Source organism: Lutra lutra, chromosome 4 (genome assembly GCF_902655055.1).
Source record: "Lutra lutra chromosome 4, mLutLut1.2, whole genome shotgun sequence".
Lineage (NCBI taxonomy): Eukaryota > Metazoa > Chordata > Mammalia > Carnivora > Mustelidae > Lutra > Lutra lutra.
In genome coordinates, this window is record NC_062281.1 from 197523374 (window position 1) to 197545440 (window position 22067).

Consider the following 22067-nt stretch of genomic DNA (forward strand, 5'->3'; position numbering starts at 1 on the left):
CAGCTGCAAGGAAGCCCGGAGAGCCTGGATGGGCAGGCGGGCGCACACCCGCATGGGACAGACAGGTCGAGAGACGGACGGCAGGAGGTGGACCGGACAGGCAGACATACACGCAGAGGAAGGAGGCAGACAGAGAGCGGGGGTTGGGTGCCACGGCTCACCTGGGAAGGGCCCCAGAATCCGGAGCATCAGGACTTAGAAGCCAGAAGAGAGGGGAAGCAGGTGAGCAGGGGACAGACAGGCTGTGGTATAGGGTGGGTGGGTGGGGGTTCCTGGCAGCCCTGCCCCACCCCCGTCCCCTTTTTGGCAATGGAGAGTGTGAGCAAGCACCCACAGAAGATACACAGGCCACGCAGAGCCGGGGCGATGTCATGTGGACACACAGGGCTGGTGGGCACGACCCAGGTCAAGGGCAGAGGTCAAGAGGCGGGGCTCAGGGCTCCCCTCCTGGGAGAGGCCCCCGGATGTCTGAACACGCATGTGCATGTACACATACACACGCACACAGACACACCTGCATGCACACACCCAGACCCCTGTGGGCTCTGATGCACACACGTGCACACACACACGCGCGCGTGGGCACGCCATGGTGGTGCTTCACGGCAGGGGCGGGAGCTGCAGCGTGTGCAGGGGTGACCCACCCCTCTTCCTAAGCTCAGTCTCCTGCCCCGGGATGAGAAGCCTGGCCCTCCGTGGGGGTGGGGGTCGGCTACTGCGGGTGAGGCGCTGAGAATGGGTGAGCAGGATGGTGTGGTGGGGGCCCAGGTGCTACTTACACGGGGATCTCATTGGTCAGTTCGCTTGGAAACAAAGAGACAGAGGTGGTGAGAAGGACGGAAGGTGGAGGTGGGCGGAGGAGGGCAGAGGGCGGCGGGGCTGCGGGGGCCGATGATGCCAGGCCTTCCCCTCCTGGCCGCAGAGCGGTCGGTGGCTGTGGCAGGGCCCGCGTCTCACCCCGCACAGCAGGCTCAGACAGGACCAGACAGATGGCAGAGGGCAGGGGCACCCAGCGCCCAGGTGGCACGTTACCTCTCAGTCACAGCATTGAGGTACTCAACGTAGGTCTGTCCGTCGAAGGCCAGCGCGTCCACATCCCCTGCCGACTTCTCAGTCAGCCCTGAGAGACAGCTGGGGTGAGGGCTGCCTCGGGTGGGGCCCCCCACCCAGGCACGGAGAGGGGCCAGGCAGTGCCCACCCATCTCACCCTGCTCGCAGTGAGGCCCCGAGAAGCCCCCAGGGCACAGGCACTCATAGGAGGCCTCCCGAGGGAGGCAGGAGGCCCCGTGCAGGCACGGGTGGCCTGAGGCCTGGGTACAAGGGTGGTGGGCAAAAGAGGAGACATCCACGGACCGCACCACGTGCTCCTGGTTCAGCAGCTGGTGGCCTTTCAAGGAGACCTGGGGGATAAGAGGGAGAACACCTTTGTCTGGCCTGCTCTCCTCCCTTCGACAGCAGCCCTCACCCCAGGACAGAGACCCCTCTGGGTTGGGCCCTTCCTCAAGACTCGACCACCCCTACCACCACAGAGAGCCCCCGCTGGGATGGGCCCCTCCCCTGCCCCATGTACCAGCTGGATGACGCCATCGAAGCCGGAGGACACGGCGGCTGCGCGGGCCAGCTTGCTGAAGTCAGGGGCCCCCCCAACATAGAGTGGCTCCTTCAGATTGAGGACAGTGTGCGGTACCTGGGGGAAGGTTCTGCGTGAGGGGCGTGAGGGGGCTGCGGGGCCTGCTCATGGGGCAGAGACAAGGACACTGGGGCCCAGATCAACGCCCCCCCACCCCCCCACCCCCCGCCTGCAGTGGCCCACCCTGTCACCCGCCAGCGTATCCGGGACACAGAGTTAATCACACAGACATGGCCCGTGTGCAGACTCAGTGGGGCGGGAGCTACTCTAGAAGACGAACGAGCAGGGTGAGAGCAGAGACCAGTACCTTGCGGGATTTCTGGCGTCCGAAGAGCAGGGTGGGGGTTGCAGAGCAAGAGCCAGAGAGCAGTGGGGGCAGAGAGCAGACAGACAGAGGCACAGGACAGACGGGGGAGAAAACAGTTCTGTGAGAGCCAGCTGTGGGGCAGGGACTGCTGTGCCTCCCAGGAGGGGAGGGAGCAGGGAGGTGGTGGGGGAGCTGGTGGGAGGCCCATGGCCTTGGGGACACTCACCGGGGACTCCCCCAGCACGCGGGGCCCATCGCTGACACGCATGGCCCCCTTGCGGCCATTGCGCTCCAGTGAGACCCTGGTCCAGGTGTCCAGGGCCACTGGCTCCTTGCTCCTGGTGAGGGGGGTACCATGAGCAGGCTCTGGGCCCTGCCAGCCCCTCCACCCAGGGACCTGCGGGACACTGCCAGGTGTCCCCGGCCTCAGTCCCAGGCCCACATGCGAGAGCGCACCTGATGACTGCAGCCCCCTTGCCCAGGTCATAGCGGAACTCCAGGAAGCGGTCCTGCAACGCCAGGGACACAAAGTCCCCCTTGCCGTCTGTCTTCTGCCCGTTGTAGAAGAGCAGACCGCTGGGGCCACGCGCCAGGAACACCACCTCCAGAGCCATCTTCTCCCTGGGGTCAGGTAGTGACAGGTGAGGGCATCTCAATGGCCCTTCACCCTGCAGGCCAGACAGGGGCTGGGGGGAGTTCTTCCCCTCATCCACCCCTTCTGTCCTACTGACCCCAGGTCCCGCTCGAAGGTATGCAAGCCTTTCAGCTCCAGGTAGGAGAAGCCGTTGAAGTCAGCCAGGAAGGGCTGGGAATAATCCCGCTCAGAAACTGTGGAGGACAAGAGAGCAGTCACACAGGGGCCGGGCCTTGACCCCTGGGGTTCCCTGGACCTCCACTGGTCTGTGAGCCCCAGGCCTAACTCAAGCCCTAACATTAGCCAGAACCCCGATCCTAACCCCACCCAGAACCCACACCCTAATGCTGAATCCTGCCATCCTCATTCCCACCCCCCTCCCTGCACCGATGGCTCAATGCCCCCCACCTGTCTGGCAGGTGGTGCCCCCTCGCCCCTGGGGGCATTCGCACTGGGCCTCCCCGTCAGGCAGCACGCGGCAGGGGGCTGCCCCATGGCAGGGGTTTGGCTCACAGGGGTTCTTGTCATCACTACAGGTTGGACCTGCAAGGAGACACGATGGGGTCCCACGCCGACAGATATGTGGGCGTGCCCCCCAACCCCACGCCCAGCCCAGGCTCCAGCCTCACCAAAGCGGCCAGGGGGGCACAGACAGTGGAACATGCCAGCCTCCAGGGCTCGGCACGGGGCCCCACCGAGGCAGGGGTTGGGCAGGCATGGGTGGTCCCCACATTCGCCCACACCGGAGCTCCGGGTCACGGCCCCCTGCCAGCTGCTGAGCTCCAGCCGCTGGTTGTTCACATCCAGGAGGCGGATGCAGCCCCTGAGGCCAACATGGACGGAGGTCCTTTCGAGCACCCTGCCGTCAGGAGGAGGGTAGGCGTCAGAGGGCAGAGACCAAAGAGACCAAAGACACCCTCTCTCCCAGCCAGCTGCACCGCTGGCACCCCTGCCAGCCGGGATGAGGGCTGCTCCCTCTCCCCGTCCATGCTTCTGGGGCTCTCAGGATGCCCAGTCCCACAAACGGGACTGAATAAAGAAGTGGGTTGAGGGTCACGGCTCAGGACTAAAGGTCGGAGCAGCCCAGCCCCTCCTTGGTGGTAACACAATGGCCTGGGGCTCAGGGATGCCACCAGGGGACAGAATCGGGATCAGGATCAAATCAGGGTCATTGCCGTCATCCACACTCGTCCTCCCACCCACTGTGCTATTTGCAAGTTGTTTGGGCCTCTTAGATGCCAACCATAAGAGTCAGGGGTCTGGACCAAGCTCAGGGGTCTGGGGTCAGGGGTGTCCCCCGCTCCCTGATGCTCACACGGAAGCCTGGTCCGCCGGGACGCCGCCCACAAAGAGGTCTGTGTCCAGGTTGAGACCATCAGTACCACTGGGGCTATGGCCCAGAACAGGGGTCTCACCGTCCACTGAGAGCGTACCCCGGCGCCAGTGCCGGGACAGCTCTAAGCGGTGCCAGCGGCCGGGCTCCACAGGCACTGAGCTGGTCAGGACCGCGGGCCCCGAGCCAGTGTCAAACCTGGGGGATGGGAGCAGGGACTCAGGACAGCGACCTCAGGCCAGGACCACGGCTCCACCTCAGCCTCCCGCCCTCCCCCTCCCCCGCCTCAGCTCCCCTCCTGACCACTCCGCCAGCAGCCCCTCTCCCGCCGGCCACCTGGGCTGCCCTGTCCACTCACCGGAGCTGCACCCGGCCTCCCAGCAACGTCAGCGCCAGGAAGTCCTTGCCCTGGGCATTGCCGTTGTACAGCAGCAAACCCTGGGGCTCTAGTGCCCGGAACTCCAGTACCATGCGCAGAGTGTGGTAGGCACGGAGGGTGGGGAAGGCCAGGAAGGAGTGGCCCCCGAAGGCTGGCGCAGAGGGGTGCAGTGCTACCAGCAGACAAGGAGGGACCCACTGGAGGGGCGCAGAGGACCGCTGCCCCCTCGCCGCTGTCCTCCAGCCTGAAAGCTCCAGCCCCATCACCCCACCCTGGGCCCCCTCGGCCTGGCCCCCAACCCCCAACTGTGGCTTGGCCCGGCCCCAACCCTGGCCAACCTTCCATCTGCCTCCCGCCTCTCTCCAGCACGGATGACCTTTACCCTGCTCACAGACGGTGCCCTTCCTGCCCACGGGGCAGCTGCAGGTGAAGCCGCCACCAGGGTCCTGGTCCTGGCAGGTTCCCCCGTGGAGGCAGGGCTGGGAGTCACAGGGCTTCAGTGGCTGCGGGGTGCCTGAGGGCAAGGGCCGGCGTCCAGGCACGCGACGGGGGGCCGTGGTGGGCGGCTGGCGTGTGGTGGGCAGGGCTGTGGTCCTGTCAGTAGGCTGGCTGGTGCGACTGGGGGACAGGGCCCGCTGGGTCACAGCAGAAGGCAGGTGGACCATGGTGGTGGCTCTGGCCGTGGCTGTGGCCACTGTGGCTCCTGTGGTGGCTCCCAGGAAGAATGCAGGAAACCAGTCTGAGGGCAGAGGGACCGTCAGGACCCCCGGAGAGCAGAGCCCTGGGAGGGCCGGCAGGGGTGAGGGTCCCAGGGAAGTGGGGGAGGGGCTGGGTGGGAGGCACCCCTCACCGAAGTCCAGGAAGCGCACGTGTTCCTGAAGCGGCCGCCTCACCCCCAGGGACCGGCGCCGGGACGCCTGTATCTGCCGGAGCAGGGCCTGGGCCACGTCGGACGCCCTAAAGGTCGTGGCTGAGAAGGAGGGGACAAGGAACATGGGAGAGCCCTACACACACCCGCCTGCCTCCTGGGAGGGCCCGGGGCGGGGCCTTACCAGGGTCAAAGTACACGTCCACAACGGCTCGGACGGAGCTGCCGGGCCCCAGGTCCCGCAGGCGGACACTTCGGAAGTCCTTCTTCACGTCGGAGTTCCGGAAGAGGTCGTCCAGCTGTGGGTGGGCAGTGGGGGAGGGCTCTGGGGAGCTGCCCAGGCCGGACTGTCCGGCCGCCCATTCCAGCACCTCTCTGGGTGTGTCCTGGGAGGGAAGCTAGAGGCGGGGCAAGGCCGCGCCCCTGCACGTACTGCGCTCTCGATGCTCCTAGCGGTCTCCCCGAAGAGCTCTGACTTGGGGTCAGCCATCTCTGGTGTGTAGAACAGCTCCTGTCCCTCGACCCCCTCAAGTTCCAGTACACCCTGGAAGGCCCTGGTGGCTGTGGGGGAGGTGGCAGTGAGACCCTGCTGGGCACCGGCCTGGCCGCTGGGTGGGCCAGGGGCACAGGCCCCAGCAGCAAGCCACATGGGGTGCGGGCAGGTTAGTCAGATGGTCATGAGGTTAGTGGGGTCTTGGGGGCAGGGCTGGCACCAGTTACCGGGCGGACTTCTTGGAGCAGTGCTCCAGGCCAGCTTGCAACAGGAAAGACACGTTAGCTGCAGGGTCCTGGGCACCCACGTGTGTATGTGGGCCGAGACCACACGTGTACGTGCCTGTGCTGCGTCCCCAAGACCACGCACACGTGTGTGCCCAAATCAGAAGACCGTATACCCCGAGTGCCCACCTGTGGGGCAGGCCTCCTGCCTGGGAGGGGAGACAGCATTCCTGGCCGTGTCCAGGCCACAGGTCACGCTCCACCCAGCCCCCGGCTACCCACTCACCGGGACAGTTGGAACCCTCTGCGTCCAGTGAGGGTGTCTTGCCATCCGAGCAGCAGCCCAAAGGGGAGTTGTAGCAAGAAGCCCTCTCCATGGGTGGCCCAGGGGTCACAGTGCTGCCACCTTCGGGGGGCTCGAGTCCTGGGGAGGTATAGTCTAAGCCTGGCCCTGGAGGTAGCCCTTCCGGGCCCCGTTCCCCTGCGTCCTTGAGCCCGCGCTCACCCCCTGAGCCAGCCCCACTGGCCTCCAGGTCACCACTCAGTCCCTCATCGCCGCTCCCGTCAGCACTGCCAGATTCGCCAAAGGCAGACGTGGCGAGCTTGGCTGCTGGGGCAGGGGCTGTGGGGGGCACGGTCGGCATGGGCCTCGTGGTAGTCCTGGGCGCGTTGGCCGTGGTCCGAGGTCCTGGCGAGGGCTGAGGAGTGGGCTGGCTGTGAGGGGTCCTGGTGGGCGCCAGGGGTGGGGCGCTCGGGGGGAAAGGCAGTGCCGTGCTCAGGTTGGGCCCTGACACAGCCACGGGTACAGGTGTTGGGCGGCCACCAAGAGCGACAGACTCTGCGGGAGGAACAGAGTCTGAGTGGACGCCCAGGGCAGGCAGTCAGCCCCGAGCCAGGCCTTCTCGGTCCATTCGAGGCGGAGAGCAGGGCCTTACCCTGACACGGGCCAAGGCTCTGGATGGAGATGTCCACGCCCTGACGGCAGGCAATGGTCCTCAGCTGGCATTCGTTGCCGTAGGTCACTCCATCTGACCCGCAGACCTGGGGCACAGGGCAAGGATGCTGCAGTGGAAGGCCCCTCCCCGCCCCCCATGCCTCTACGTGCCCCAGCCCTCACCTTGGTAGCACTGGCCTCTGGACAGGTGGATGTTGGGCACACACAGCGGGCGGAGCCAGCTTCCTCCACACAGGACGCCCCAAACTCACAGCGCATCTCAGCACACGTCTCGGGTGCCAAGGAGTCTGAGGCAGACACGGGAGACCCTGCCGGCTCAGGAGGCCTTGCCCCTACGATGGCCCCACCCCTGGCACGGGGAGACAAGGGCAGTGCCAGGCTTGGCTCTCACCTGATTCGCAGCCGCCGGGGCCCAGGGCGTGGCCATCTGGACACTGCCCGCACTTGGGTCCGGCCACCCCAGGCTTACATGAGCACAGCCCGGTCATCTGCTCACAGTCATCCCGCACGGCACCCCGGGGGTCGCAGCTGCAGGCTGGAGGGCAAGAACCCGAGGTCTGCGCCTGCTCCCCTCACTGGCTCCAGAGCCTGGCCCAGTGCCTGCCTGGTGTGGGTCAGGCCAGGGTCTGAGCAGGTGAGACAAGGAGCACAGTGACAAGATGGACAGGTGGGAGCGCTTGGCTGGGGACTGACCGCTGCCCCTGTCACTCACGGGTGCAGCCGCTCCGGCTATCAGTGACGATGCCACGGAAGTTCCAGAAGCCAGGCTCACAGCGGTCACACTTGAGGCCCCCAACACCTGGGCGGCAGGAGCACTGACCCGTGGCTGGGTCACAGGTGCCACCGTAGGAGCCATGTGGGTTGCAGTGGCAGGAACCTGCAAGGCCAGGGCAGGCTGTGGTCACCGTGGCTCCGTGGCCCTGCGCAGCTCTGGGGTGGGGCCGGGCGGGAGTACTCACTGGGGCAGCCAGCCAGGCCCACACCCCGGGCCGCCGTGGTGTTGTCCTGGCAGCAGCCATAGGGAGTCTGGGTGCAGTGTGGGGGGGCCGCGGGGGGCAGCGGGGCCAAGGTGGGGCCTGCAGGGAGGGCAGAGGGTTCAGATGACAGACATGGCCACGTGTGCACTGTGGGCCTGGCCACAGCACCTCAGCCTCCTCGGCCGTGACCACTCAGCCCTCCTGAAGCCACCTGCCACCGGGACCCGGGTGCCCGGGGCTCGGGTCACAGGTGAGGAAGCCGCGCCGCTTACAAAAACCCACCTGTACACACAGCACCGAAAACTCGCAGGCCACCCGAAGGTCAGGAAGGTGCCGCCGCGCAGACACACAGCCAGAACCGAGCCTGCTTAGGCTCGTATCTTTTCACAATGCACACGCACACGCACACGCACGTGGCCACGTCCCTCCCAAACCTCACACCTGTGCGTACATAAGTCTACAAACACACACAGGCGCTCGTGCACACGTGAGATCATAGCAAACATATTTATCGGGTCACCGCCCGTCTCCCCTGCGGCGGGTGAGGCCTCCCCTCCTGGAGCCCCGTCCGCGGCGCAGACGGCGGGTACTCAGTGCAGGACCGCGGACTACGGGGCACTGACACCCACACGCGCACAAACACGAATGCTCACCAACGTTGCACCCCTGAACCCTCTGTGCCTCCGTGCCCCCCACGCAGTACCCACGCAGACACACACGGCACACCTGTGCGCACACACAGCTGTGGACACACACGCGGGAACACAAAGGCAACGGCACAGACGCACACACACCTGCCCGGCCCTGCAGGTCCACTCACCGCGGCAGGCGCCCTGAGCCGTGACATACAGTTCTCGCTGCGACTCGCACCTGGCCTTCTTCAGCTCACACTCGGTGCCGTAAGTGACCCCATCTGAGCCGCAGACCTGGAGGGACAGTGTCAGCGTGGGTGGCCACAGCCAGCCGCTTGCTGGTGGCCCAGAGCCGGGGTGGGGGTGGGGGGCCTCACCGGGCTCCTCAGGACGCTGTGGCAGCTGAAGTCACAGACGCAGGGCCCGTCTTCCGAGTCCTCGTCCCAGACACCGCCGTGCTGCCGGCAAAGCTCCTGCTCACACTCGCCGTCCTCTCCAGAGCCAGAGCCTCCAGAGCCGCACTCCGCTGCGGGGAGGGGCCGGGTCACCCGCACGGTCTGTTCGAGGCCGATGCGGGGCGGCCCAGGCCAGTCCTCCCCCGAGCCTACCCTGCTCACAGGGCCCCGCCCGGGCCTCCTCGATCTGGGTCTGCTGCTGGCAGGCCGCCTCTCGGAGATGACACGCGCTGTCGTAGGTGACACCGTCGCTGCCACACACGGGACCGGGTGGGGGCTGCTCGCACCGGGGGCACACACATCGCCCCGCCAAGCACACTGCCCCGAAAGCACACACCGCGTCTCCGCACGTCTCTGCAGAGGTGGGACCGGGCAGGGGTCAGCCCGGCGGAGGGGTACCCAGGCCCCCAGCCTGCCCACCCCCACAGCCCCACTCACGGCAGTGTCCCGCTGAGACCACGTGCAGGCTGATCTGGTGTGTGCAGGCGTGGACGTGCAGCTCACACTCGCTCGCGTACGTGTGCCCATCGGAACCGCACACGGGCTGAGCCAAGGCCACGCACTCGGAGGGGCACACGCAGCGCCCGGTCTCAGCCTCGCACAGAGCTCCGAAGCGGCACTGCCCACAGCGGTCTGAGGAAGAGGCCCCATCACCACGGCAACCGGGACTCCCCGCCCCCCACTCCCAGCCAGCCTCACCTGCCCAACACTGACCACAGGGTCCTCGGCGAGCCACACGGATCTCCCGTCCAAGGGCACAGGCTGTGGCTTCCAGCTCACACGTGCTGCCATACGTGACACCATCAGTGCCACACACGGGATCGTAGATGCCCAGACATGCCTGCTGGCACACACACTCCGCTTCACCGTTCTTCACAGCACATGACGCCCCAAATGGGCAGTGCACCCCAAGGCATGGGGACAGGGGTTGATCTGGGGAGAGCACGGGCAGTCGGTGAGGTCTTCCTGCTCCCCCGGGCTTCCGCACAAAGCCCCCAGCTCCACGCAGCAGACCTGCTCCCAGGGTGGGGACAGTAGAGGGAGAGTGCACTGGGAGAAGAGCCGGACGCTCAGGACACAGCAGAGAAAGGGACAGACACACGACAGATGCAGACAGGGACGCAGACCCAAACAGCCTCAGCCCCCTGCCTGAGTATGGGGAGGGGCTGCCCCCAAGACACAGGAGCTCCCTGACTGCCCACAGTGGGTGGGGGGAGGGCCAGGCTTATGCGGACTCCTGAGCCACTGACTGCTAGCCACCAGCAGCCTGGGGACACTCGTCTGTGCGGGGGGGCTCTCCCCTCTGTCGGGGGAGGAGTCTGCAGCCCACAGTCACACCCAGGGCCACAAAGGGGAGGAGGTGTCTGTCCACTTGCTCTGAGAACCACAAGGCCAGGCAGCAGCAAGCCACCCCCCCCCGCTGAGCCGGGGGCAGACCTCGGGCCGTGGGCTCCCGGCGGCAGGCACGGTACGTCATCCTGCCACAGGTCAGGCTGGAAGACACAAGAGGCGGAGCAGAGAGGGAAGGGAGGACAGAGAAGAAACTACAGAGGCAGAGAGAGAGAGTGGACAGACAGACCGACCGACGGACACAGTGGGGGGTTGGCAGAGCCACGGCAGCCCCCGCCAATGCAGGATAACGCCGTCTCCACCACCTGCTGCTCGCCCCCACCCCCCGCACCGAGCCAGAGACTCTGCCTCTGCGGGAGCATTGGTGTCCCCACAGTGTGGGGCCCAGGGGCCTGGAGGGGGATGGGGCCTGGAGGGGGATGGGGCACAGGGGAGCCTGACCAAAGAGGCCTGCCTCTGCCCACTAACCCCCCCCACCCCGGGGGCTCCAGGCATCCCCCGACAGAACCCCCTGACCCAGAGCCTACTGACAGACACCAGCCCTGCCGGGCCTCCCCCAGGACCCCAGGAGGAGCATGACTCAGGATGGAGATGGTACGTGATGACAGGCCACGGGGACCAACACGGGACCCGCCGGCTCTCAGTGTGGGCCCCACCCCTGCTGCTCACCACACGGGCCCTGGTGCTTGGCAGGGATGGCGCGTTGCTGCTGACACTCAGCTTGCTGGCGCCAGCAGTCGCTGTCATACGTGTGCCCGTCGCGCGCACACACAGGTCTGTAAGCCCCGTCACAGACGACACGGTCGCAGGAGCAGCGGGGGCGGCCTCGGCGGGACAAGCACACAGCACCGAACCTGCACACATCTGGGCACCGGTCTGGGAGGGTGAAGCGAGGAGATCAGACAGCCTGGGGGGCCATGTCAACCCCCACCTTGGGAGGGGCAAGGCATCCATGGGTGTAGGGGGTGGTGAGTGGGCACCAGGGAGGGGTGCAGCAGAGGGTGAGGACAGGCAGGGCCAGAGGGCACACAGAGGGGCAAGGCTGGCCCTCTCCCAGGACTCCCCACCTTGAGGCTGGCACTGGCCAGAGCGCACTTTCTGGAGGAGGAGACCACGGGCAGCTCCCGTGCGGCCCATGACGCAGTCATTGTCATAGGTGACCCCGTCATCCCCGCACACGGGTGCTCGCCGGGGAGGACAGCTCTCCGGCCGCAGGAGCATCTCCGGGCGCCGCGTGCGTGGGTTAACGCGGCAGACGCGGCTCAGGTCACTGCGGGCGCCCTGGCAGGGGTCTAGAAGGCGGGAAGGCACAGGTCAGAGTGTGGGCGCGCACGCAGAGTCACGCCACGCGCGCAGGGGCGGGGCTCACCGCAAGGACCGTCAAACTTCTTGAAGATGTTCTCCTGGCGGGCGCACGCGTGGCGCAGGAGCCGGCACTCGCTGGGGTAGTCGGCACCATCGCTGCCACACACTGGGCCGTCGGGGGGCCCCTGGCAGGCAGCGGGGCACAGGCACGAGGCTGTCCGCCCATCTGCTGCGCGCACACAGGTGCTACCGAAGCTGCAGGTCACGTTGGAGCAGGGGTCCCGGGACCCTGCGGGGGTGGGGAGCGTGGGGGGAGGTGCGGGGTGGGGTCACGAGGCCATCGCGACCGCCTCCAGGGAGCCCACCCGAGATGGGCACTCACCGCAGGGCCTGTGGCTAAGCGGGAGGGGGTGGGTGTCCCAAAGACGTCCCTGCCACCTCCAGGGAGCCCGCCTGGGACGCACACTCACCACAGGGCCCGTGGCTGAGCAGGCGGATGCGGCGCTGCTGACTGCACTGGGCCCGCTGCAGCTCACACTCGTTGCTGTAGGTGGAGGCGTCGGAGCCGCACACAGGCGCTACCACGGCGGGACAGGCGCTCCTCCTGCACACGCAGGACGCTCGGCCTGAGCCCTCTGCACTGGGCTCGCACACGGCACCGAAGCCGCACAACATTCCTCGGCACACTGGGGGTAGGGCAGGAGAAGGGAAGGTCAGAGCCCTGCCCCCCAGGCCTGCTGCCCTGTGCACACCTTCTGCCCTGGCCCGGGGTACCCGAGCACACCTTCTGCCCTGGTCCCGGGCACCTATGCGCACCTGCAGTGTCCACATGCCTGTGGAGACCCCAAGATGCACTCAGTGTGTTTGTTCAGAACCCCCACAGACACCTCTGCTCATGCCATGCGTGTCCACACGTTCTCGGCTGGGTGCTGACCGGAACACACCCCCCCACATCCCCACACTCCCACGTACCCTGACGGGGCCCGGCCCTTCTCCTCTCAAACCCCACCCACCCCAGAGCTTTTCCCTGGGGTAGAAGCTTCTCAGCTGTGGAGGGGGGCACCTCCCAGACCTTCCAGCAGCACCAGGGAGTTAATGACCCCATCGCCGGGAGCCCCCATGTGGCAGCGTGAGAAACAAACCCCCAGACCAGCTCCATGGCGGGGACTCGGCCCCACCTTGCTCAGGAGCCCACCCTCTCCTCACACCAGAATCAAAGGCCCTCGGCCGACTCCTGACCTATACCTTCACAGCCCTGGCCCCTCCCGGGAGCTGCTCGGCCCCAACACCAGCCCCAGCCCCACCACCTCTGCTCTGAGGTCAGATGGCTGTAGAGCAGACAGGTGGGAAGTCTCAGAGTCAGGCCACACGCTCCACCTCTGGCTCTGCGCCCTCCTCAGCACCCTAACCCCAGGCCTCCCTCCATGTTCCTCTTTTCTTCCCACAACTCTTCTGTGTGGGCCGGGCCTCTTGGGCCTTTCTCTGCCCGGCCCACACACTTCTGCGTCTCCCCAGGTCCCTCAGCTGTGGCTTTCTTGATGTGGCCTTCTGGATGGTTCCTGGTCCTCCAGCCCTCCCAGGTCTTCCCAGATGAAAGCTGGTGGGGCCTCTCTCTCTGAGGCCCCTCAGGCACGCACATGCCTACACCTCCCCATCTACCATCCCCACCTCAGTAAATGTCCTCACCCCCCACCCCTCCCCCCAGGCCTGCTGCCTCACCTCACACTCCCCAGCGACCTCCTCCAGGAGGCTGAGTACAGGGCCTCTGCTGACCTGTCCTTTTCCTCTTTCAACATTTTAGTTTCTGACTCTCTGGTTACAAACTGCCAGCACATCCCAAGGAAGTGGCTGCCCCTGACCGCCACCGGTGAGGGACCTCAGTAGTGCAGACTGGAGGAATGCAGAAGGCTCTGGGCCATTGAAACCCGAGCTGTCAGGACAGCCCCTCCTGAAGAGAGGCAGGCTAACTACAGTCCTCAGAACCCCTACCAGCATGGCGACCCCAGGTGTGCGGGCCTGTTACAGGTGCCGCCGTCCACGTCTACAATGTTTCATTGAGCCTAACGATCATTACTGAGTTATGGTGGAGAGGGTGCGGTGCCCCCACCGTCACCCCCCAGCAGGCTCAGGAAGTAGGGCAGGAGGGAGAAAGCACCTCGCTTCTGGGGAGGCCAGGGCCCCAAAAGGAGCTGGAGCTAGCGGTTGCCACGGTGACCCCTCAGTCGCACCTGTGTGCCCCACCCTGCAGGCCTCAGAGCCCGACTACCGCCACTGAGTCACCGGCCCCGTGACTGTGGGCAAGTTATCACACCTGCGCACCTCTTGCTGCAAATGGGGACAGTGGGACCTACTTCCCAGGGTTATTGTGAGGCTCACTGTGCCGGGACCTGCAGGGTGCCCAGCGCGCGACACCAGCTGCCCCAGTAACGGCAGGAATGAGAACCATTACTTCACTGGCCTCCCCTCCTGGCTCAAACCCAGCTCAAAGGCTGCGTTCTGTGAGGCCTCTTCCCGAGGTCTCCCTCCACTCTCCCCTTAGCACTTTCTCCTGCTCCTTCTCCTCACCAAGGCCCTCAGGACCCCCAGGCCGAGCTCACAGGCACTTGCTGATGTCCGGCTGACTTCTCTGACTGGCTTCAGTGGGACCTGCTGACCAAGGTCTCCCCAGAGTTCTGAGCCCATGGCCAAAAACTTGGTCCTTCTCTCATTAAACTTTAGGCTCCTGAGCTGGCTGCAGAGTGTCTGTGCCCTTGGGTTCAGACCTGTCTCCCCCTCTTCTCACCTCGGTCCAGCCAGACCCCTCCCCAGACCCCAGCCCCTCGGACAAAGACGTCTACTCCTGGATGACTAGCACATTCCTTGCCCACGGAGACCTGCACCCCCCCTTCGCAGCCCAGGGTTCTGCTCTGTCCCCTGCAAAGCAGTAACTAGGGGAGGACGGTGATGATGATGACAACAGCTAACCTATGATAAGTGAGTCTAGAGCACTGGGTCGGGTGTATGGAAGGTGGACTGCAAGGGGAGGGACTGGGGGCAGGAGACCAGAAACACTAGCCCCACACCTGTCCAAGCCCTTCCTCATCATGCAAGCTGCCCCTCACAGATGCACGGAGAGCACCCACGTGCCCGTGAGCCCTGCGCTCTGCCACACCTGCCCAGCTCCAACTCCCACGGAGGCTCTCTGGCCACTAGGCTCCCCTGTGCAGTCTTGCTCCCTGCACGACCGGGGCCCATGCCCTGCACCAGGCTGGAGGCGGCAGTGGCTTTTTATACTCCACGGGTGGAGTGGGTATGTTTACCTCCCCTCCTGGTCTCGGGTGAGCTGGGGGATGGAATGGGTGTCCTGAGCCCTGCCCATGGCCACAAGTACACAGTGTGTATGCCTACGAGGGATGATGACGGCCATGGCGTGGAGCTGTCCCCAAGAGTGCTGCAGGATCAGGAGGTGGGTATGGGGGCCCGCGCAAGCCTCTGTAGGGAAGACCGGGGTGTGTGTCAAGCAAAGGAGATGCACCAGGCTTTTAGGCTTCTGGAGAGGAGCCTGAGGACAGTGTTTAAATCCAGACAGCCCCATGCCTCTCACCTGCAGCCTGTGGGAGACTCAGTCTGGTCACCAGCTCCCAGCCCACTAGAGCCCCTATCCCATATACGGACTGCCTTCTCTAAGTGACTTCAGTGAACTTGGGCAGGTACCCACCCAGCAGGGGGCCAGGTACTGAGCACAAACTTGGAAGCTCTCACTGTCCCCACCCAACAGAGAACCCCAAGCTGCCCTTTCCTGTGGCCCTAATGGCTTCACCCCCTCCCGCCTCACATTAGCTTAATTACAGTGGCCCACAGACTAGCAGGCCCCTCAGGGAGGGTCAAGAAAGCTAACCCCAGGCTGTTCAGTCCAGGGACAGGCTCTCCAGACCCTCCTCGGTCGTTGGTCCTTCATGACCCCCCACTCCTCACACATATTGTCTGACCCATCTTACAACTCGCAGACCCCTGGATTTAGTCCCAGTTTTTTGGCCAAGAAGGCCAAGGCCCAAAGAAGTTGGAGCCATGCTTGTGTGTGATGGTCCATGGCCGACACAGGGCCAGGCCCAGGCCCAGGGACCCCACACGCCCTCCGCTTGCCCACCACTGTGGACATCCCAGGAAGGACCCAGGGTCCATTATCCAGCCTCCTCTCTGTTCCAAATACACCTAATATGTCTGGTGTGCCTACCCCAACAATGGTCCCTGACACCAAAGAGTGCCATGGCCCCATCCCAGGCACAGTCTCCCAAGTACAGCCTGTCACCAACTGAGGCCCCCACCAACTCACCATCCAGAGGCATTGGGGGCGCTGGTGTGAAGTGGGTCCCAGGTTTGTCTGGAAAAAAAACCCAAATATCTGAGTTAGTTCTCTCTGAGCAGGCCTTTCCATAGCCTGTCCCTTTGCCCAGTCTGGGCAGAGGGGCCACCTCTGCCCTCCCAGACCTCCCCTCTGTACTAGCGCCCACCCCATCCCTTCCCTGGCCCCATTCTGAGCCCCGAGGACTAGCCAAAGCCTGTGGGGGGGTCAAAGCAGAGGTCTTTGCTCTTCTCTGCCCTTCCAGCTGTAGGGTCGTGGCCCGACACCTGTAGGCCCAGAACAACAGGGGTGTGGGCAGCCACGCCCTCCCTAGCTGAGCCCAGCCCCAGGCCCTGCCAGAGCTCCCACTGCAGTGGGGTCTGCGGCTCCTGCCTCCCAGAGCAGGTTGTCTCTGCAGCTCAGGCCCCCACAAGCCCACGGATAAGCTTCATGGGGCCAAGGGATCCCAAGAACGGCCCATCCTGTTCTTAGAAGATGCAGGTGGTCCCTGTGAGTCCCATCTCAGCCAGTAGCCTCGGTGTGACCCTGCCTGTCCCCCAGTCGGCCCGGTGGCTGAGGCAAGCGACCTCAGCCAGCAGGAGGCTCACACGAGCCTGGCCCAGGATGGCCATGCCCGCAACCACGTACAGTTGTTGAGGAAAAGCAGGACAGCGAAGCCCAGCGTGGAAGTGGCCAGCAGGATCAGGCAGACGTTGCAGGGGATCATGAAATAGCGCACCAGCAGGGAGACCCCGCGCTGCTGCCGCGGGTCCCGCTCCAGAGGCAGCGGAGGCATGGCCCTGGGTTCTCAGTCCCCACGCTCAGGGTGTGGGGGCTCCTCAAGGGGCGCCCTTGGGCCTCTTCGGGGCAACTCCCCCCATGCTGGGACCCCCGGGGCAGCTGACAGCAGCTGTGCGCTCAAAGTTCAGTGCGGTCCCTGCCCGGAGAGCCGCAGGACCCCGCCGTGGCCCTCGAGGCTCATCACGGGCGGTGGGCAGGGTTTTCAGGAGGAAGAGAAGCTTGGACCGGCCAGCGGCCAGCCCTTGCGTCCACGAGCCAGTAGCCGCGGGAGCCGGCAGCTGTCCGCAGGGCTCCGGCCGCGCTCGGTCTTCCCGGAGCCCGCGTCCCCGCCCGGCCGGCTTCCCGGGAGGCGCCGGCCCGAGGGGCCCCGGCGGCGCGGTGCCGGGCGCGAGGGTCTCCAGTCCCGGCCGAGGCGGGAGCGGCGAAGGCAGCGAGCAGGAGGCGCGCGTCGGCGAGCGGAGAATAAAGGGCCTCGGAGGGCCGCGCCTCGGCTCCCGCCTCCGGCCGAGCAGCGCCAGCTCGCGTCGCCCTCGCCGGGGCTGAGGCGGTGAGCGAGGGGCGAGGGGCGCCGCGGAAGGAGGGCGGGAGCCGAGACAAAGGAAGCCGCCCCCGGGGACCCCGCTGTCCGCGGGGAGTCGGGGCTCGCGGCGCAGCGGACCGGGCGGAAGGGGACGGCAGGGCGGCGGCACAAAAGGGGACGCGGGCGCAGGCGGGGGCAGCAGCAGGGGTGGGGGGTGGGGGGCGAGGTGGGAGCCGGGGCCGGGGAAGGAGCAGGGGTCGCGGGGAGGGTGGTGCGGAGGGAGGTGGGGGGTTGGAGGCAGGTGCCGGGGCGGGGTGGGCGGAGGGAGAAGGGGCGGGGCGGGGTCAGGGGCGGGGCGGGTTCCCTGCGGCGCCCCCCCTGCGGAGCCCGGCGGGCGGGAGCGGGTCAGCGGCCGAGGCCTCGGCGCGGGGCGGGAGGGTCACGCCGACTCCCCGCAGGGGGGCTCGCGCCCGCGTGCAGAACTCCATGGGCGGCTGCGGTGTGCGCGCGCTCGCGTGCGCGCGCCGGCCCCGCCCTGGAGGTGGCCTGTGGGGGAGGGGCCCCAGGTGCGCACACAGGTGGTGAGCGCGCCGGGTCCAGCACCGAGGGCGGAAAAGGAGGAGGAGGGGGTGGCGAGACAGGCCCACCCGCGCCTGGGAACTGCCCGCCACACCTCAAGCCGCCCGCGGCCTGCCCGCCTCCCCTCGGGGACGGAGAGCGGAACATGCAAATGAGCTCCTGGTCCAACATCATTATGTAAATAGTCGCGGGCCTCGGGCCGGGTCCCGTGGGCCTGGAGCGCCCCCCGGAGGCCACCAGCGAGCGGCCGGGCCGTGACGTCACAGCCGGGCCGGGGCGCGGGGGTGGGCCCCCCGGAGTCAGGCCTCTCCGCGTCTGCCGCCTGAGGACGCCCCTTTCCTAGCTCCTGCCGGCCTGGGGGTAAGGCGACGGTCGTGCACCGTCCCCGTCATCCACACCGGTCACACCCCACTCTCCGCAGCCGGAATCCGATAGGTGGCCATGTCTAGGACTAACCCTTCATTCCCCCGCACCCCCATCCCGCCACGGCCCACAGTCCTTTGGGAGGGACCCCCTAAGCGCTACCGCCACCCCCACCAGGTCTGGCCTCCTGGACTAGCCTGGACCTGGTCACAGGCCTTCGAGGCCCTGCAGTGACCTCTGCGTGTCCCTCTCTGAGTCGGCCAGCCCTTTCTGGAGAGACAGGAAGAGGAAGCTTGGACTCCAAGGTACAGAGGATCCCTCTTCTCCTTGGGGTCAGGACCCACCCACCCCAGCCCAGGACCCCTTCTGGTCAGTTCCTTCCAAGGGCTGCTGACCAACTCCCCAGCCCTGCTGAAAGACCTTAATTGCACCACTGCCCCCCACGCCATCCATGCTCAGTCACACTCATCTACCCACAGGCCCACACGCAACAGACACACGGCTGCCCACTTGTTCAGACTTACTCACACGCTGCGCTCAGGCCTCCGGAGGGGTGTTGGCACATGTGGTCAGCAGCTCCCCCTTTCAGCCAGATAGCCCCCCGTGCCACCCTGGTCACTTGGAGGTTGCGTCCCAGTGCCGTCTGGAGACAAGCACTGAGCACAGCCGCTCTCCCCGGCCCTTCTAGTGCTGGCTCTCCGCTGGTCTGCAGCGACACCACCCCAGGGCACAAATGGACACCTTGGTGCTCCACTCCCACCAAGCCTCCAGCGGGTCCCTCCATCCTATGCTGCACTCAGTTGTGTCACAAACACATCCCTAGAGCTCCCCCCAGTTCCTGGTCAGGAGGTTCCTCCACACTCCCCCCAACCTCCTGCCCCCCTCCCACCTCCTCAGCCCCAGCAGCCGCCTGCCACCAGCCAGGGTCTCGTCCCATGAGGCCCATCTGCTTTGACTCCTTTCCATCCTGTGGCCAGGCACACTAGTGCCATATCCCACACGGGGTTACCATCTTGCCAGGGTCCCCCACCACCCACAGTGGAGGTCTTCAAACCTCCTAGAGCCTAAGGAAACCTCATCAAACTTTGCAGGAAAAGCCAATAAATGGCAAGGTTCCCTCACCTCACACTGCAGTGGACCCAGAGCAGCAGGACCCATCAGGAGACCCTGGCCCCAGGTCAGCCTCACCTTCTCAGGGGTGCCTCCCATCCCCTACCTCACCTCACTGGACCTTGGCACTGCCCACACCACGCGGAGTGCCGGCAGCTCCCCAGGGCACCGCCCTGGAACGGGAGCACCCGGGGCAGGGTCTGACTTTTTATCTTCTTGGGGCAGGGCTTGGCTCAGAGCCCAAACACCTGGTGTGGTGAGCCGGGCGGTTCACACATTTTCCCATTTACTTGTCACTGCGGTCCCCCAGGATCCGCATCCCTTGGCTCGGCAAGGGCCCCGGGACAGTGCCAGGGGTCAAACGCCAGGCAATGCTCACATGCCCAAGCACACGGGCACCGTCTGCTATGGCCACAGCAACACGGGAAGACTCTGCAGGACGAAGGGGATAAAGCCACCAGGCTGTGGGAGGGGTCAGCCTAGGGACCCGTGTGAGTCTGGGGTGCGGTGGGGGCTGACAAAGGACTGTCTCGCTTTCAGAGGCTCACGTGGGGGAAGGGGAGCCAGCAGGCAGCCTGTCCTTCCTGGCCTCAGTCAGAGTCTGAGCCCCCGACAGGGGCTCCACACTCCACGCCTTCAGAGAGACAAAGGGCCATTGAGGCCCCAGACCCAGCAGGGGGAGGGGAACACAGCTACCAAGAGCTATTTTGGGATCTTCAGACTCAAAATCATTCAGCTCTGACCAGCCTACACCAGCACATACCCTTGGAAGGAACAGAGGATGTTCCCGGCCAGAAACGAGCCCCTTTGGTCTCTGGGCTCCCACTCAGCCATGTGGGACAGCACACGCACGTTCAGCGTTCCAGAAGTTACAACAGGGACACCCAGGTTTGCGCCGGCACTGGGTGGTACACACTCCTTCCTCACTCACTGGCACGAATGCACCCCGGGCAGCTCGCACACACGCTCTCGCCTTCAGGTAGCAGGAGCCTTGTCCCTCACCACACAACACACGTCGGGTTTGCCCCCAAGCACGTGCATGTGCACACGTGAAGGCTCTCCAGGTACTTCTCTGGACACGAGAAGGAAGCTGAGGGGTGGGGTCTGGAGAAGACGGGGTGTCCAGCCCACCAGCAACCTGATGGCCCGTTTCTCATGCAGAGGACCCCTTCCTCACTCTGGAGGGACCTGGTCCCAGCTACCCAGGAAAGGGCAGGGTGGGGTGGCCCCACCTTCCCCTCGGCAGGGTCCCAGGGCACACGCCCACACACACCTCTAATGCTGGAGCCTCCCCTGGCCGGAGCCACCCCGTCTGTCTGTCCCACGTTCCCTGGGGATCTCGAGGTGCGCGTCACGAGGACAGAGAACGTGGCTGCCATGGGTCGCTCAGGTGTAGGCGACCCAGCTTGTCCAGGGTCACAGGGATCTGGCTGCCCTGGTCAGACAGAGCAGCCCCTCACCTCCGGTCCCCCGTCTCCTGGTGTCTGCCCTCAAGCTGCAGCCATTCCCTCCGTCTGGGCCTTGGCGGACAATGGGTACTTCACAGTGGGATGCTGCTGCTGGGCCAGGGCCAGCCACTGGGAAGGAGGCCATGTCAGGCCCAAGCCTCCCGTTCTCAGCTCAGGTGAGGCCGGCAGGTAGCCATGTTTGACTCTGGTGGCTGAGTGCCCACCCCTCTGGACAGCAGGCAAGGCCCACCCTCCGGCCGTGAGTCCACGCGGCAGGGTGGTGGCATTACGCGGCAGTTTTGAGGAGCAGCTCGGCAAGTCCACATGCTTGGATGCCAGCGGCCTGACCACAGGCCTCTACACTTGTCCCTAAGTCCTTGGGTGTTGCTCCTTGGTGTCCAGGGTCCCTCCAGCCCTGTCTCGCTAGCCTGAGCTCCTGCATCGTGCAGGCTAAGCGGGTGCTGAGTCAGAGGGATGGTCTGCCCTCAGGGAGGTCACCTGAGGGCAGAGACCTGGGTGATAAGGAGAAAGGGTTGCACAGGTGCATGCGGAGAACTTCCAGATGGACACAGCGGCGAAGTCCCAGGGGCCTGCCAGGGGAGGCGGTGCCAGCGGGGCCAAGAAGCAAGAGTAAGGAGCTTCTGAGGCCCGGAGCGCCGGGGAGGGAGCCCCATCAGGGCCTGGACCCGGCCAGGACACAGGCGGTCGCCACCAGGGGGCGCCACGGGAACAGCGGCGAGTCGTTGCCGGCAGCAAAAGAAGGGATGGAGTGGGGCGGGTGCTCATCCACGCCCTCCGTCCCTCTTCTCAGGGACACCCCCAGTCGGCCTCCTTCTCCATCCAGCCTGTCTCCGGGAGGAAGAGAGAGCTGGGGGAGCCAGGAGGCACCGAGGTGTGGGCAGGGCCCGGAGAATCAGGAGGCCTGGCTGCGCTGAGCGGGGCCCCGGCGGAGGCCAGGAGGGGCGCACCCACCCGGCACTGGGGTCTGAACGGGGCCGATGAGCGTGATGCCTGGCAGACACTTGCTGGGGCTCGGAGAGGCAGAGAGGTTCAGAAGACAAAGGGGCAGAGAGACAGAGACACCCACAGAGGAGGGAGGTGCGGACAGAAAACAGGCAGGTGTCTGCGGGCGGAGTGTCCCCCAGGGGGAGAGCCAGGCACAGAGGGTGCTGTCGTCGGTGGGAAGGCACAGGCGCCAAGGGTGAGGGCCAGCCTGCTCCTTCAGCCAGCAGGTCTCAGCCCTCGCCTCTGGTTTTCCAGCTCGGTCTCCCCCCACCGCTCGCCCAGGCTCCGGACACCTGCTGCTCCCTGCAGCCACTAGACCTCGTGCTGTCTGTCTGTCTGCCCAGAACACCCCTCCCCCTTTGCCTACACCCCTCGGCA

At 65.8% G+C, this 22067-nt stretch overlaps 1 protein-coding gene across 8 annotated transcripts in view; it reads right to left on the reverse strand.

The window, feature by feature from the left end:
* AGRN (agrin) overlaps positions 1–22067 on the reverse strand; it is a 33134-nt gene that overhangs the window by 2490 nt on the left and 8577 nt on the right. For 2 of the 8 annotated variants that reach the window (XM_047724706.1, XM_047724713.1), the window contains 34 exons: positions 15855–15902; positions 12013–12228; positions 11607–11831; positions 11305–11529; positions 10907–11113; positions 9602–9820; positions 9326–9520; positions 9041–9241; positions 8810–8958; positions 8621–8726; positions 7783–7899; positions 7536–7700; positions 7215–7358; positions 6986–7110; positions 6804–6909; positions 6374–6706; positions 6155–6292; positions 5585–5712; positions 5336–5450; positions 5134–5253; positions 4666–5022; positions 4263–4455; positions 3887–4102; positions 3201–3430; positions 2980–3114; positions 2669–2765; positions 2394–2558; positions 2164–2275; positions 1938–1949; positions 1571–1687; positions 1208–1400; positions 1033–1120; positions 780–803; positions 162–194 (listed from right to left, as the gene is read on the reverse strand). In XM_047724706.1, coding sequence (XP_047580662.1) covers positions 162–194; positions 780–803; positions 1033–1120; positions 1208–1400; positions 1571–1687; positions 1938–1949; positions 2164–2275; positions 2394–2558; positions 2669–2765; positions 2980–3114; positions 3201–3430; positions 3887–4102; positions 4263–4455; positions 4666–5022; positions 5134–5253; positions 5336–5450; positions 5585–5712; positions 6155–6292; positions 6374–6706; positions 6804–6909; positions 6986–7110; positions 7215–7358; positions 7536–7700; positions 7783–7899; positions 8621–8726; positions 8810–8958; positions 9041–9241; positions 9326–9520; positions 9602–9820; positions 10907–11113; positions 11305–11529; positions 11607–11831; positions 12013–12228; positions 15855–15902 — 5254 coding nt within the window. Of the gene's footprint in view, positions 1–161; positions 195–779; positions 804–1032; positions 1121–1207; positions 1401–1570; positions 1688–1937; positions 1950–2163; positions 2276–2393; positions 2559–2668; positions 2766–2979; positions 3115–3200; positions 3431–3886; positions 4103–4262; positions 4456–4665; positions 5023–5133; positions 5254–5335; positions 5451–5584; positions 5713–6154; positions 6293–6373; positions 6707–6803; positions 6910–6985; positions 7111–7214; positions 7359–7535; positions 7701–7782; positions 7900–8620; positions 8727–8809; positions 8959–9040; positions 9242–9325; positions 9521–9601; positions 9821–10906; positions 11114–11304; positions 11530–11606; positions 11832–12012; positions 12229–15854; positions 15903–16511; positions 16963–22067 lie in introns of those variants that run through there. The other 6 variants (XM_047724711.1, XM_047724710.1, XM_047724707.1 and 3 more) reach the window with 6 other exon arrangements.